Source organism: Pelophylax lessonae (assembly GCF_965119305.1).
Source record: "Pelophylax lessonae genome assembly, chromosome: 5".
NCBI lineage: Eukaryota > Metazoa > Chordata > Amphibia > Anura > Ranidae > Pelophylax > Pelophylax lessonae.
In genome coordinates, this window is record NC_138772.1 from 126400081 (window position 1) to 126417226 (window position 17146).

General features: G+C 42.2%; 1 protein-coding gene across 1 annotated transcript in view; it reads right to left on the reverse strand.

Annotated features, from left to right (window-relative positions):
- LOC309556008 (histone deacetylase 9-like) overlaps positions 1-17146 on the reverse strand; it is a 903604-nt gene that overhangs the window by 252421 nt on the left and 634037 nt on the right. The window contains exon 5 of the mRNA XM_082258269.1: positions 16907-17145. Within this exon, the coding sequence (XP_082114395.1) occupies positions 16907-17145 (239 nt within the window). The remainder of the gene's footprint in view (positions 1-16906; position 17146) is intronic.

Here is a 17146-nt window from a genome sequence, read left to right on the forward strand (position 1 = left end):
CAGCCACCGCAGCGGCTGCACATGCCCCCTACCCAGAGGTGTTGGATCACATATTAAATATGTGATCCAGTGCAGGAGAGCTGCTTTGCCACTATGCTCCCACATAAGGCGGTCAGCAAGCGGTTAAACTGAAAAAACAAATAGTTAACCTTTTCAGTGTGGGGGGAGCTTAACTGCAAAGGTCATTTTTTTTACTCTAGAGGTCAGAATTAAGTATGTCACCACTTGTCACCTTGATTTTCCAGCTAACTACTTTGTCCTAAGTAGCGCCCAAGTCTTTTTTTAATATCTCAGATCTCAGGTCTCAGTGTAAATCCTAAGCCCTCTCACTCCCTACACCACCACAGTAAAGAAGTGCAGAAAGAGGAGGTCTGTTAGAGTTGTAGTAGACTTGGAGTCACTGGGACAAGGAGTGGGCAGGAGGGGCGGCTGCCCTGGGCATTGTGATATCATGTGAGGTGGGGGTGCCACAAGGAGATTGAGCGGACAGGATTTATGTTGGAAGGGGGGATTTAGGGGGTTGCAGGGGGTTAGTATTGTTCTAGAAATGGAAATCTTGGGAGGGGGTTTTAACTAAGATTTGGGATTATGGGGAATTTGTGTTGGGAGAGGGATGGGGGGATGAAGATTTGTGCTAGTCGAGGGAATTTGGGGGTAATTTGTACTAGAAAAAGGGAGTTAAAGTGGGGAAAAGAAGACATGTACTATAATTTTAGGGGTAGAGGATTTGTGCTACGAGGTGTGAATTCTTCTTTGATGGGAGGATATGAGCTGGGGGGGATTTGGGGGATGGGGGGGATTTGTGCTGAGATTGGGGCATTTCAGGAGGGAGGCAGATTTGTACTGGGAGGAATGGAAATTTGTGCTTAGGGAGTAATCATGCAGATTAGTGCTCAGAGTTTTTGTGGGGAGATTTTTGCTGACACATAAGTCTCATACATGTTCGGGGGGGTTGGTGACATTTGGCATGTTTGACCTGGGCTCTAGATGACCTTGTCCCGGCAATGTTTGGAGTAGCAATAATATTGATCATCACAATATTTTATTTCATAACTTCATGATTGTTAGTTAGTACTCCTGCACACAATTACTCTATAACCCTAAGGCTACATGCACACCAGCGATTAGGGCCTGTGCAAATTGTAGCAGCAGGAATCACAGGAATTAACAGCTAGGTGTGGCCGCTGCCATTCACTATAATGAAAAGTTGCTGGCAGCTGCAACTATTTGCAGCTCTCTGCACAGCCAGCGCTATCCCATGGTGATCACTGCTGGATGCACAGAATGCTGCAAATACCTGTGGCCGCCAGAAATGTATGTAGCACTACTCCCAAGGGAGCTGCTGACTGTGGGTCCCCCTGGGTTACCGCTAGCAACAACAGTACCTTTAAGCATGCTTCTCCAAGTGTGAGCCCCTCAGACAAGAACCAGCCCAGTTATTGTGGTTTTAGGGTTTATTTGAGAACTTGGATGGGAGAAGGGATGAGTGGGATACTCCTATAACTGAACTATGATATAAAAAGAGTCGCGCTCGGTAGAACAGTCAATAAATCCCATGGAAGAAGAGCAGCAATAACTGAGAATCACATCACAGCCACATTCAGCCTTGATGAGTATACAGTTCATGAAAATGCAAGGTAAATTTCCACCCTGGTGTAAATTGCAGACAGACGCTTGTGAAGCCCTTCACCACATATAGCCTCTTACCAGAGAGAGACGGGACATACACGGTAAGTAGTTAGAGGACTACTTCGCCTGTATCCAGAAAATCAGCTCCAGTACGAATCCAATCATACGGTGTTCACCAATGTAAAAGATGTGCTGACGCTTTAAGGACCCACTCTCAGAGTGTAATATGGAAAAAGACAAAAACGGCCCATAGCGTGATACTGTCTTGGTAATTTATTAGGTAGGAAAAAGTATTGCACTCACCCAAATACAATAACATCAAGCCTCTAGCCACATCATGGGCAGTGGAACGGTGCAGGGTACTTCCGGGTTCCGGGTATGACGGAGTGACGCTCATTCCGCTCCTCCGGGGAGGAGCGGAACGAGCATCACTCCGTCATACCTGGAACCCGGAAGTACCCTGCACCGTTCCACTGCCCATGATGTGGCTAGAGGCTTGATGTTATTGTATTTGGGTGAGTGCAATACTTTTTCCTACCTAATAAATTACCAAGACAGTATCACGCTATGGGCCGTTTTTGTCTTTTTCCATATTACACTCTGAGAGTGGGTCCTTAAAGCGTCAGCACATCTTTTACATTGGTGAACACCGTATGATTGGATTCGTACTGGAGCTGATTTTCTGGATACAGGCGAAGTAGTCCTCTAACTACTTACCGTGTATGTCCCGTCTCTCTCTGGTAAGAGGCTATATGTGGTGAAGGGCTTCACAAGCGTCTGTCTGCAATTTACACCAGGGTGGAAATTTACCTTGCATTTTCATGAACTGTATACTCATCAAGGCTGAATGTGGCTGTGATGTGATTCTCAGTTATTGCTGCTCTTCTTCCATGGGATTTATTGACTGTTCTACCGAGCGCGACTCTTTTTATATCATTTTCTTTTATACATCCAGCTGTATGAGTTCGCTGCTATAAGAGCGCGGGTTTTATATACTTATTTTATAACTGAACTATGCACAATTAGGCAGGGACTCTACAAAATGCTGCTTGATGCTGGTTAACGCTGACTGAATGCCGGTTAACGCTGACTTTTCCTTTGACTGCTAAAAGTCCTTGGAGCTCCCTGAGGTACTCCTTCCTGAGGTAGCTGACTTCTAACATTTACTATATTGCTGAACACTTCAGGGCCCTTCCTTGCTCTCCCTTTACTTCCCTTTCTTCAGGGCTTCAATACTTGGCACCCCCTTTACTGTAACTACTGGTTAGCTGGCTCCTGGATCCCCTTTGACCCTTCTGGAGTGGTCCCCTCTCTTAGGCAGACCCCTGGGCAGATCTCGAGTACTCACGACACTGTTTTTCCTGAAGATCTCTGCCCAGCAGCTCCACTCGGTCAGCACACTCTGGATCCTCTCTGCAGCCCAGCTCAACCTCCGGTCCCTAGGCCGACTGCCTGGACCCCACTCACACTTCTACAGGAGAGGAACAGCCGTCACCTCCTCCTGGGACTGATGCTCCCACCAAAAGACTCTCTGTCACATGCTCCCTTAGGATTTATTCCCAATCCCAGGGTGCATTGCGGCAATCCCCGCCCACTGGGACAGTCATAAACCCTGGTGTGCTATTGGCTAGGTTTCCTCCACTGTCCAACAAGGTCCCTCATTAGATACAGTGGGGAGACTCCCCAGACTCAACAGACCACACCTGGAAGCATGGGACAGATTATCTAACAGATCAGGCCCCCCTCTGATAACCAGACAGGGCCACATATGTGTTTACCTAGCACCTACCTAGGAGGGTGCTACACTTATGATTATAATGACAACTAGCCGCTGAGAGCCGCAGCTGGAGTTTTTGATTCTTGAAGCTACAATTCACACTGGCCCTAAATTACCAGTGTAAATATAGCCTACTTTTTTACCCCTTTTTTTTTTGCAGAATTACAAATCGCTACCTTGTCAGTTTTTACCTGAGGAGAGACTCTGGGATTTTTTTTACAGCCTGAAGAAGACTGCATTAGACATACAGAGTTGGTTTCAGTGCTGGCTAGGATGACCAGAAGATGAGGGAATACATCTAAACTAGTAAGACAGCTAAATAGATTCTCCTGACTGCATAGTCTGGAAAGTAGGTACTGTGACTAGCGACAACAATTTTGAGTCATCCTGTGCGTCTGACATCAAGTTGTTTGAGATTGGAAATGTCACAAGGGGTACAGGGTTCGTGTCAACAACAGCAACCTCTGCAATACTTAATAATACAGTGATGGATATGTGATATCACATGCATACAGATTTTCCTGTTTAACTAGTTGCAGAATTTGGACGTGCTACACACACCCAAAAAAAAAACATCATCATTATACACAGGGCATGTGTAGCACATCCAATCTTACTATTACTATTAATTTTCGGCTATGATTAATTACAGCCAGGATTACAGTATACTCAGACAAGTTGATAGTTTTAGGCCCCATTCACACCTAGGTGTTTGCGATCACGGGCAAAATTGCTGCGATTCTGCCAGTGATCCCCAATCACTCTGCAAAACTGACAAATTGCACCATGCTTGTATTACCTGGTTATCTTTAGTAATGACAAAGTTATTGCCAATAAATATATCCATAGCTGAAATGTAAAAATTACTCTGGTCCATATGGGGTGAACAGGTGTAAGAAGCGAAATGTTTAAAGCGATTGTAAACGATCACCTTGTAAAACAACCCATTCAGTTTAAAATAGAAATGAAGTGCATACATTTTTGTATAGATGTAAATAAAACAAAAAAAATGTAAATACTTTTTTCCCTTTGTTAAAAGTAATTCCCTCTGTTCTCAGCTGCATAAGAGCTGGGGGGAGGAGAAGCAGCAGTACACTGAGCTTCCTAGTAAATGGTTGTGCAGTGGGGGCATGTCAGGAGTCAGGACAAGTCTGATCATTGGAGGAGAGCATACTGAGTTCCCAGCATAGCTAGAGAACTGACCATTATGTGCTCTCCTGCTTAGTGTGGTCAGTTTTTCTTAGGAGAGCAGAGGGACTGGCAGGGACACCAGGGATTTTACACAAAGGAAGCAATACAAAGAGAATGTGATACTTTCTCATACAAGTACATGGTATAGCATGTACGCATCAGAAATATGAAGTGTTGGGGTAACAAACGCTTTAATTTGCATTAAAGGCCCCCTTCTGTGTGGCCAGACTCCATAGCTGCCACCTGAGCTGCTATTGCTATTGTTACTTCGCTGAGAGGAGAATTCATCTAATGGGGACAATTGTTCTGCTGAGATGATTTATATGATTTGCAATATCTCTTCTAATTGTAACTCTAGAAAGAATGTGGAGCAGTTGCCTAACTTATGAACTGAGACATAACCTATCCTTTGGTCCTCCATCAGTTTACCTCATTAGTGAAGGGGAAAGTGGCACCTAATCACAAAGAGCAGCAGTGAACAACTTTTTTTTAATTGTTTCTGTGCCTTGTTATTCCATTTTCCTGAAAGCCAGCTATCAATGCGATTGTCATATCATATCTGGTAACTGTGAAAAACTGAAATTACTGGGCACAAACATTTTACTTAACCACTTGCCAACCGCCGCACGGCTATTTACTGCGGCGGTCAGCCCCTCACAGGCAGAGTGACGTAGGTCTACGTCGCTAGCCTGTGAGGGTCTAGGGAGAGAGCGCGCGCCCCCGGAGGCACGCTCCCGCTCCCGAGTGGTCACGGACCCCCCTCGGCGATCGTCGGTGGAGAGGGAGAAAGTCAGGCGGCTAGTGTAAACAAGCTGCCTGTCATTCTCCCGGCGTATGAATGATGATCATACGGTTCTACTATGTAGAACCGTTGATCACTGTTCATACATCTGAAGCCACAGCCAATCACAGTTAGAATCACGCCCCTAGGGACACACATAGCCCCTCCCTCTCAAAAAAGTTAACCCCTTCACTGCCAGTGTAATTTTACAGTAACAGTGCATATATATAGCACTGATTACTGTAGAAATGTCACTGGTAACCCCAAAAGTGTCAAAAATGTCAGTCAAGGGTCCGATCTGTCCGCCGCAATGTCGCAGTACCGCAAAAAAAAACGCAGATCGCCGCGATTACTCGTAAAAAAAACAACAAAAATGACAAAAATCTTTCCCTTTGTTAGTAAACGCGATAACTTTTGCGCAAACCAATCAAAATACGCTTTTTGCGATTTTTTTTACCAAACATATGTAGCATAAAACAAATTGGCCGAAAAGGTTAAAAAATTTTGATTTTTACATTTTTTTGGGGGGGAATTTCATATAAAAAAATGTGAAAAATATTGTTATTTTTGCAAAATTGTCACTCTTTTTTTGTTTATAGCGCATGATCAAAAAATCGCACAGGTGATCAAATACCACCAAAAGAAAGCTCTGTTTGTGGGGAAAAAAAGGACATCAAATTCATTTGGGTACAGCGTCACACGTCCGTGCAATTGTCCATTAAAGTCACGCAGTGCCGAATCGCAAAATACCCCCTGGTTTGGAAGGGGGTAAAATCTTCCGGGGTTTAAGTGGTTAAAGTGTAATTAAACCTAAAAAAATGCTGAGAAGTAGGATTTTGGTGACAGAAGAAACCGTATCTCTTCTGAACTACACAATTACACCTCACCATACATTTACAGAACTGCTCTGTGCCGTGAAGATGTGACTCCCATGTGCATGAACAGTGATGTCTTTGACTTGCCAACCAAGCGGCCAAAGAACTGGAACCTGGGAGGAAGACTGGGAGAAGATGGCAGCGCCTGTGGCCAATGTGCATCTCTGGAGGGGATCGCTTGCTAGGTACAGTAATTCTACCATAATCTGACAATATGCTGTGCATACTAGCACATTATAGCTAAAAGCTCCTAGGGCTCAAAAAAATTATGGTAGAGGTTTAATTCGCTTGTAAAACCACAACTTTTTTTATTGATAGAATAAAGAAGACTTAGAACCCCTGTCAGGCATTTATTGCTCTCTGTGTCTCCGCTGTAGGTATTCATGTTCTCTATTGGCCCCGATGACCATTATTTCTGGTGTTCCCTAATTCTGAAGATATCTCCACTTTCCCCTGTGATTTTGGGACAGGAATTGAAGTAAAATCTCTCTGACAGGACAGATATTAAAATATGCAATCTAAAAAGGAGGTCTTAAAGGGGTTCTTCAGCCAGTTTTTAAAAAATTAGACGTCAGCAACCACAAAAACTGTAGCTTCTAACTTTTAATAAACAGACACTCATTTCTCCAGGGATCCAAGGCCGTCCTCACTTGGGCCAGTTCTTCGCTGATTTTCAGTTGCATACCACAGGCACAATAAAGCTGGCTGTTACTCCTTGCAGCTTCACAGCCGGCTGCCCACAATGTGCTTTATGAATGGTCCCGCTGTCTCTTGGGACCTGTGATGTGTCCCAGAAGGTTCAGGTGTGAAGATCATAACTTTTGCTTGCATGACGCTGTACCTAAACTAATTTGACTAATTTGACATCCTTTTTTTCCACACAAACAGAGCTTTCTTTTGGTGGTATTTGATCACCTGTGCGATTTTTTGATCATGCGCTATAAACAAAAAAATAGCGCCAATTTTGCAAAAATAACAATATTTTTCACATTTATTTTATATGAAATTCCCCCAAAAAAATGTAAAAATCTAAATTTTTTAACATTTTAGGCCAATTTGTTTTATGCTACATATGGTTGGTAAAAAAAATCGCAAAAAGCATATTTTGTTTGGTTTGCGCAAAAGTTATTGCATTTACTAACTAAGGGAAAGATTTTTGTCATTTTTGTTGTTTTTTTTTTAGCGAGTAATGGCGGCGATCTGCGATTTTTTTTTGCGGGACTGCGACATTGCTGCGGACATATCGGACCCATGACTGACATTTTTGGGGTTACCAGTGACATTACTACAGTAATCAGTGCTATATATATGCACTGTTACTGTAAAAATGACACTGGCAGGGAAGGAGTTAACTTTATTTGAGAAGGAGGGGTTAAGTGTGTCCCTAGGGGCGTGTTTCTAACTATGATTGGATGTGACTTGAGGTGTAAGAACAGAGATCAACGGTCCTACATAGCAGAACCGTATGATCTCAATTCTTACACAGGGGAGAATGACGGGCGGCTTTGTTTACATTAGCCGCCTGCCTTTCTCCAGCTGGAACGGACAATTGCGAGTGCCCAGCGGACATCAGGTCCGCCGGGCACATGCGCGGGGGGGGGGGGATGGGTCCGTGAACGAGCGGGGTGGGAGCACTCCTCCGGCGGCACGCGCTCGCCCCCTAGAGCCTCACAGGCTAGCGACGTAGTACTACGTCGCTTTGCCTGTGAGGGGCTGACTGCCGCAGTAAATATACTGTGGCCGGTCGGCAAGTGGTTAATAACTTTTACTTATAGGTAAGCCTACAATAAGGCTTACCTATAGGTACTGTAAATATCTCCTAAACTTGCACCGTTTAGGAGATATTTACATTGCATGCAGCTGATGATGTCATCAGCACATGCGTGCTGAAGAAATGGCCGCCCGTGCTATTTCTTCAGAGCCCTGTGCTGTGACTGGTGGCTCCTGCATGCATGCGTGGGAGTGACGTCATGCAGCACTGGGCAGTAATACAGCCGGAGTTCACAGACTGAGAAGGAAAACGGGCGAAGATGGATGCAGCCGCCAGCGGGGACAACACGGGCTTCATTTGCAGGTAAGTGTCACATAGTGTGCTAGCACAATAGCACACTATGCACACTATGCACACTATGCACACTAGCACACTATGGGATGCACACTAGTACAATATGCATTTACTATACAGGGAAGAAAAAAAATTGAATAAATACGGAAGAGTTTACTTCCTCTGTAAACCCTTCTTTACCAGAAACAAAAAACTGTTTTGAGTTTACATATGTTTAAACAGATTGCACACCTCTGTACATGAAAATACATGATAAAGAGCAGTCATATTGACCACAACAATCAGTCAGAATTAATTTTCAACTCTGCAAGAAAAATGGAAGATGATTGGTCACTCTTGGATAATGCATTGGGAATATCAATGTCTTTCTTTATACTACATTACTGAATGAGCCCAATGTCTGTACAGGCTCGGCAAACACTTTACAAAATGCCTAGTTTATTCTTACATATAAATAACACAAAACACGCTTTAAATTAGCCATTGAGAATAGAAGAGAACAAAATGCTGTAATTAAACCAAAAATCCATGTCATTTCTATGTTAGACAAATCCATCCATCTCTAAAGACGTTTTCATCATACATTAACCTGTCCCATGCCAGAGCTCTGCAATGGGTGGTACGCTGTGTCAAATCCATCCCTGGCAGCTCAAGTTGCGAGACCTGAACTTTCTTGGAAATCACATTTCTTTGTAAAGAACTTAATGGAAGCAATGCCCCAGGGAACCATTCACAGTCAGTTGTAAATGTTCTTAAAAGAAACATTGCTAGTCACTCTTTTCCTCTTTGGATAACAGACAAGAGGAATGACAATGGAAGCCCTGTTAATATGAGAAATCTACTCAGCTATGCAGGAAACAGATTTGCTGAATTAAAGAAATGTGGTGCCCCACTGCTTGTTTAGGGAGAGAGGCCCGAGGACAATTTGACTAAAATCAAAAACAACGTTAACCTTTAAGAAGTGGAAAGTCATTAATCATGCATAGCGTTGGAACCCGTGTTATTGCACCATCTGACAACTGAACTTCCATTCTGCAAAGCGCTGCATACCATCTGAGCTATCTTTAACATTTAATAACCCTGAATTACAACACTTAGACAACAGAATTATCACATAATGATATATTATCCACTATATACACAGATGCACAATAACCAAGCGACTGAAATAACTTTCAAATATTTTGTAATTTAGTATCCCATTCATGATGGCAAAAGGGGCTGTTTTTGATTACCTGTAGAAGACTCAGCTGAGATCCATGCAAAGAGGTATGGACAGGAAGCCCTGCTGAAAGAAATAGGAGCCTGGCAGTGCCCGCAGCTGTTTGCAGCCATTCACATTTAATCACTCATGCAGCGACTACCTGTTGATGATCAGTCCTGGATACAGACAGTCCGCATCCAGGGCTGATCATCTGCATGTAATCGTTGCATGAGTGATTACATGTGAATGGCTGCAAACAGCTGCGGGCACTGCCAGGCTCCTCTTTCTTTCAGTGGGGCTTCCTGTCCATACCTCTTTTCATGGATCTCTGCTCATCCAAGTAATTACTGCTTGAATGATTACATAAGTTCCCTGTTGTGTCTCCCACAGGCCATCACAATTGACCATATTTGCAAGTGTGAATGAGGCTATTATATCTTTATTGAGTATATATTTAACATTATAAATATATGTTATAAAGTTTAAATATCAATATTTCAAGAAACACTCAAGTTAGGTATGATATTTTTAAATGTAGACTTCTCCATGGGCATGAGAGAAATTGTAAGTTATTTAAAAGTTTTGAAGAGAATCATAACATTTCAGCAAAAACGTTGATATTTTGGTGAAATGGATTGGCATCAATGGAAAAGGTGAAATTAAGGTTTTTAAGGGTGCAATGAGCTTTAAAATGGCTCCAGATGGACCTGCTCTTGTACCAGACAACAAACCATCATTAGCCCTATTATTTTACATTTTTATTCACAAAAAGAAAAAACAGACACTGAAAACAAATATTTAAACTAACCTTACACAATAACCACCAAGTACACAAAAAAAAGGAAAAAAAAAAAACACATACAAAGATTATGAAATGAAAAGAAGGAAACTATCTTAAATATACTTGTAAAAAACACAGCCTCTAAATGACAAAAAGAAAAAGAGTAGAGTTTTTCCCAAAAAGTTTTCACCTAAAGAATTGAATGCAAATTTAGACTTTTTACTTTGCAGAAATATCAAGATCACTTTAACCAAAGTGACTCCACTCATCCCGACTCACCTTCTAGGGAACATCTGCTGTGTGTTGGTACTTTCACCCTAGCATTAAACTTGTACAGCTGCCCCAATAATTAAGTCCCTATTATTGCTGGTGTTTTTTTATACTCTGAAGAGTCCTGAATCTGAGCCAGTAAAAATTTTCCTTGGCCCAAACAGCCCCGTCTCTAGTTCTCAAAGAAGGAAATTGCATATTAAAGAATCATGTGATAAGACACACTTCGAAAATGCTTCAGATTCTGCATCTGGGTAAAACGTAACAATTTCATATGAGTGACCTTATAGCAAAGCAACTGGTAGCAATAGCACTTTATGGTTTGATTCTACTTGTTTCCACAAGTTAAGTCTGGTACACACTATGAGTTTGTTTTCTGTTCAACCCAGCAGGTTGAACGAAAAAAGAATGTCAGCTCCAGTCGGAGCCACTGTACTAATGATCTGACGTTAGTACAGCGATCTCCCCTGCTGAGCTGTTGTGTTCTAACAGAGGGACGCTGATCGGAAGCTAACTGGCCGCTAGTTTTCCAGCATGCATATCCAACAGAAAAAAAAAACAAACGGCTGGCTTCTGTCGGACCAGCTGGCATACGCACGGGTTGAATGTCGGACGGTTTTTATTGAACCGGCCGATGTCGCCCGACATTCGGCCCATGTGAAGGGGGTTTAGTCTTCAAATTTGTAAAATGTGCACAGCTGCAAAAATATAACATACACAGACATACAGAACTAAATAGAGGTTGATTTACTAGAGGCAAATAGACTGTTCGCTTTTTAAGGGAATTATACCCAGAACTTAGTGAATGAGGTGAAGCTTTGCAGACTTCCATCATCCAATCATGCGCAATCAAAAATGCTATTTTACTATTTTCTATGCACATGATTGGGTATTCTTTACTATCAGTAGATGGATATCCTGACTCGCCATCTAGATTTGGATTATATTTTTATCTCCATTATGCAACTTTGCAATTCAGTCTTTAACAAATACCTGCGAGTGTTCAAGAACAGCTGTTACTTTGTAGTGACTTTAATACTGTTGGAGTCTGCACAGGTATCTTTCTAGTCAATACATTTGCATAGGTGTTCAAATATTTTAGTATTATTTCCTATACTTTTCATACTTTCCTGTATAGCCATTGTCATTGGAATATCCCACTCCTTTATTTTGCCACAACTGCTCTTATGATACTCTGCCAGTCTGCCACCAGCCTACTTTCAAAATGCCCTACTGCCACCTGCTAATGTACAAGGGTAATGTAATGTAGAAATATTTCTAGGCCTTGAGCCTGATGTGGGTCTGCCATTGTTACCGGTGACACCTCCAACACATTTAAGTTCTGAACCCAAGTGTGAGAATTGAGACATTGACCACTCCGGCATCTTTGGTTGGTTTTGTTTATTGTATTTTGGGGATGGGAGAAGGGAATAAGTGGGATACTCCTCTGGCTCAACTAGGTTAACTGGGACTTTATACAAAAATGCCTGTTGGCGCTGTCTTGACGCCAGCTGAATGCCAACCAGCGCTTCCTGACGTTTGAAGATACTGCTTTGCTGAACTAGTGCTGGAACCTCGACTTTAACTTGTTTGTTAACTCAGAGGATCCAGGACTGTAGAACACTTGACTCCCGACACATAATTTAGCTCAGAAGTCACTGAAAAGCTCCCTTCAGTCCTTCACTGACCGAGGTAGCTCCTTGTCACTGCTTGTGCCACAGCAACTCTTAACTCTGTACACTACACACTGTACACATTAACTCTTCAGGGACCAACCCCTGGTGCCCCCTCTACACTTCAGGCTCCCCTGACTAGGCACCCCCTTTACTGCTAGCTGACTCCCGGATCCCTGGTACCTCCTCTGGAGTGGTCCCCTCTACACTTTGCAGACTACTAGGGGCAGTTCACAGTACTCACGATCTTGGCAGGCTTTCTTGGAACTGAACCCCTCTTCCTCCACTGGTCCTCAGCACACCGGATCCCCTTTGCAGCTCAACTCAGCATCCTCTGGAATCCCAGGCAGCCATCCGAGACACCTGATCCTTCTGACAGGAGGAGAGACAGCCGTACTCTCCCTCCTGGGACTCTGCTTCCCGCCAAAGATGCTGCGTCATGCGTTCCCCTCAAACATATACCCACTCCCAGAATCCTCTGCGGCTGAATCTGCCTTCTAGGGTAGATACAGGCCTGAATGTGTCTCTGATTGGATTTCCTCCACTTCCCAATGAGAATCATCTCATGGAGCCAGTGGGGAGACTCCCCTCTCAGCAGACACACCTGGGAGACATGACAGCCCAGCTGAAATTATGACCCTGCTGTTAGGCAGCCAAGGCCCACTATACTTTTACCTAGCACCTACCCTGTAGGGTGCAAAAGTAATATTCTTTTTTAATGATTTATTCTCGTGGGCCTCCAATATAAGTTAACAAATGGCAGCCAAACTAGTGTACTACTGACCAGAAGATCACAAATGTAACAGCCATTGCCATGAACAGAAGAAGGCGCCTCCATCTTTATTTAAAAAATAGTATAAAGACAAAAAAAATACACTCATAGACAAAAGTGGATCAAGGCTTGTCATAGACCTATATAGACCTCCATTGGATCACCGTGACCACATCCCCTCCACTTTCTGTCATCACCCATCTGAAAATAGTGCTGTTTGGAGCCACCGCCATCTTGCCACTTGTTGCTGATGCTTATGTTCCAGCCTGAAGCCTGACAGCTGCACTTCTATCAAGAACTCTGCTTCAGCAAGCCACATGCCTGCTGAGCTCTGAAGCCTCATGGTGATCCTTTGGAGGTCTATATGGGTCTATGACAAGCCTTGATCCACTTTTATCTAGTAAGTGCATTTCTATTGTCTGTTATACTTATTTAATAAATCTCTACACCTAAATGGAGGAGCCTTCTTGTGTTTGTTTATTTTTTGTGCATTAGGATCCCAAGACCTAATCTGAGAGGAGCTGCATCCACTTTATCTGGTGTTCCCTACCACTCTCCTGACCTTCTTATGTGCCCCGTTTAATGATGGTTGTGTTCCATTCAGTGCAATAGCTCATTCTTTTTCTTATGGCCATGAACAGGCCTATGCTGACCTAAGAAGTGTGTTTTAATATTTGAAGTAATCCCTTCTGTTCTTGTCAGAAAAGAAGTGCATAATGAATGACTTTTACAAAATATAAGTGATAAGCTTTAAAATAGTTTACCTAAAGCCAGACCTCTTGCATTTATTTTTTTTTTTTTATATAGAAGGGAATTTGTTTTTTTTTTTGCTGCTTGCCTTTGTGTGCACAGCTTGCAGAGTTTAGTTCGTCTTTAAATCGTATACTTCTATATTGTGTATAACTGTATGCAAGGCTACAGACAAACTAGCTGTGCTTACATTTATTGGACTAATAATAGCAGTAAAACACATTTTTCATTGTGTTGAGGGTCTCTGAGAGAAAATCTGACCTTAGAAAGGGATGGTCTAAAATGTTTGATTATTTTGTTTCTTTGTAGTAAAAAAAAAAAAAGAATGAGATACCTTTAATCTAACACTGTGTAATAATGGGCTTCGTCCTCCTAGTATACTTAAGCATAGCTGGGTAAACATTTCATCACAGTAAGGGTTCTCTGAAACAGCCAGGCAGACCACACAACTCCTGGAAGACAGCGGTCCCACAAACGCTTGCTGTGTTTCCCTTCCACTTCAATTTGCATTGGCTCCTAGCTGACATTAGCAGGCTCCATAACAACTGCTATTTGGAGGATTAGGACTGTTCCCTGACCACTCACAGTCATTACTTAACAACATAAATATCAGCCGGCAATGAGACTTTAATTATTTTGATTTATACTTGAATGTTTCAGGTCTTTTTTTTTTTTAAGAGCTGTCATATAACTGCTTTTAGCTTTGGCTAATGAGCATAGGTGTGCATGTAATGGACAGGGATCAATATATAGGCAATAACTGGCTGCTAAATATACAACTGATTCATTACATAATGAAGATTCCATTTTCTGATTGATTAATTATAGACATACAAATATTCAGATGTGTTTGCTAGTTAGAAAACCTCTATGGCTGTCCTTATACGCACTTGTGATGTTTTGCAAATCTGATCTGCGTATTACATTACAACAGTGATGTCCTTAGTGCTGCAAAGAAAAGGTTGCTCTGAGCACAGTAAACATTTAGTGGAACTAACTCTTTCTATATAATCCTTCCTTAGGGCTTGTGTACACGGGTGTCAGCAGATTTCTTTTTTTTCCAGTGAAGTAGTATAGATTACAGTTCAGAGGCTGTGTTTTATCTGCATTACATTGTAGGATTGCTTTACTAAAGGCAAATAGACTGTGCACTTTGCAAAGTGTAGTTGCACTCTGCAAGTGGAGTTGCTCCAGAGCTTAGTAAATGAGGTAAAGCTTCACTTTGTAAAGAGTACGCAATCACATGCAAGGAAAATTAAAAAAAAAAAAAAAAACTGCATTTTTGCTTGCACATAATTGCATGATGGAAGTCAGCAGAGCTTCTGCTTATTTACTAAGATCTGGAGCAGCTGCACTTGCAGAAAGCAACTGCACTTTGCAAAGTGCACAGTATATTTGCCTTTAATAAATCAACCCCTGTGTTTTCTTTGGCCTCGCAGGTACTAATGAGATGTGTTTATAATACAGGTACAATAAGTAAAATGTAGCCTTTTTTTTGTCAAATGCTGGATTTTCCGTTTGAATCAGGCATTGTTCAAATGCATGCATTCAAATGAAAAAGGCTGTGTTTACCCTCTTGTCATCGAGGTAGCACATACCCTACTGTGTAAACCTTTAAGGCAGGTTTGAGGAAATGCTGTACATTAATAATGCTTTGCCTTCAAAATAGCATCACTTTTAGGTACACTTGCACATCATTTTTGAAGCAACTTTGCAGGTAGGTTGTTCCAAACATCTAGGAGAACTAACTACAGATCTTCTGTTTATGTAGTTTACCTCAAACCCTTGTATCTGTAATTATCTCAATCACCCCAATGTCTACTCATGTGCACAAATTGGGATTCTGAGACCATGAAGTCCAACACAGTCCACATGTTACAATAAGCCCCAAAGTAGTTGGCAAAAAAATCCAAAAATATGTCTTAACAGTCAAAAACTGTCCCCATTATTCAGGAGGGGTTACTATTGTGCTCACCTACTCATGTCTTCTTCAAGGCTTTTAAGGTCTTCTGGCAACTCCTGCAAGGAGAAAATGCTCCCTCTGCTACATGGCGGCCCTCTCCTTCCCAAGCTCCCATGCACTATAACTCCTTTATCTTATAAAGGGAAAGGATGGGACCTCTAAGCAACAGACACCCTGGGAGAAGTAACTATATCTTAAAGGGAAACCCTTTCTACATGCAGTTGACTACAAACGGGGTGTGGATACAAGAGCAGTCACCCTGCACAAATGGAGAGCAGTAGTAAATGGTCGTTGTCATAGGAAGCTCCTGCACAGAGGCAACCGTTTATGCTTGCTAACAACACAAATCTAAGAGAAATACTAAAGGCACACCAAGATTCAAGTAACAATACAAATGGCTCTTGTATTTAGGCAATATTTGCCTATCCCTGAATTCAGCTTTAATGCATCATGATGTGGGCAGAATTCATTTTTCAAGAGCCATTAAAGCCAAACTCTAGTCTCAATTTTTTTCAAAGTAAAAACTCTTCTCGGGCTTTTATTTCTGACTGCGATCCATCTGTGGAGTTTTTTTCCGCACTTTCTGTCCCTGTCTGTCTTTGAGGGCAGTATTTAGAGTAGTTTAGTTTATATCAATTAGTGTTCTTTATATTTGTGTTTTTATCCTTTTTTGGCACAACAGTTGATAGGAGCTTTTGTGACCCTCAAGAACATTTTAAAGCTTGTGTCACCATTAAAAACCATCATAACCACCATAATTTCATCTTCCACAATGTCTCCAATGAATTTTGCAAAAATGGTAAACTTTTGCTGAAATATGATTTGCATTTCATGGAAATAAAAAACGTCTCTCCTTATTCTGAACTCTGCTTCTGAAATTTCAGGCTCCCAGCTGTCATGCTGATCCCTTGATATTTAAAATACTATAAGCATTGGCCTTCTAACTTTCCCGATCTGCATGCTTGCTTCAAGTCAGTGATTCGGAAGTTTTGAAGTCAGTGGATGAGCATAACAGCCAGGCAACGCTCATCTTCAGATAGAGGTTTGCAATTAAAGCCCCCTACTTCTCTCATGATTGGTTTACTGGAAGTCATGTTCCTTTTGCTAAAGGGAAACACAAAAACAAAAGCAAGACCACTAGAGTATACTACAACTAGTCTTTAGCAAACTGGTACCTTGAGGTGCTCCTGCAGCTGGGCTTGGTGTTGTCTTGTGAGGTTTTCATGTTGCTTCTGAAACTCAGCAATGAGCAGCTGTTTCTGAATCTGCTGCTGCTGCTGAATCAGTAAAAGCTCTTGGTGCAGCTGCTTTTCTCGTAAGCTAGGATCTAAGATAGGCATGATTGTCCTTAGATCTGTCCGTAGGTCCAGTGGTGTGATGGGGTCCATACCTACTGGAACTTCAGTCTTCACATC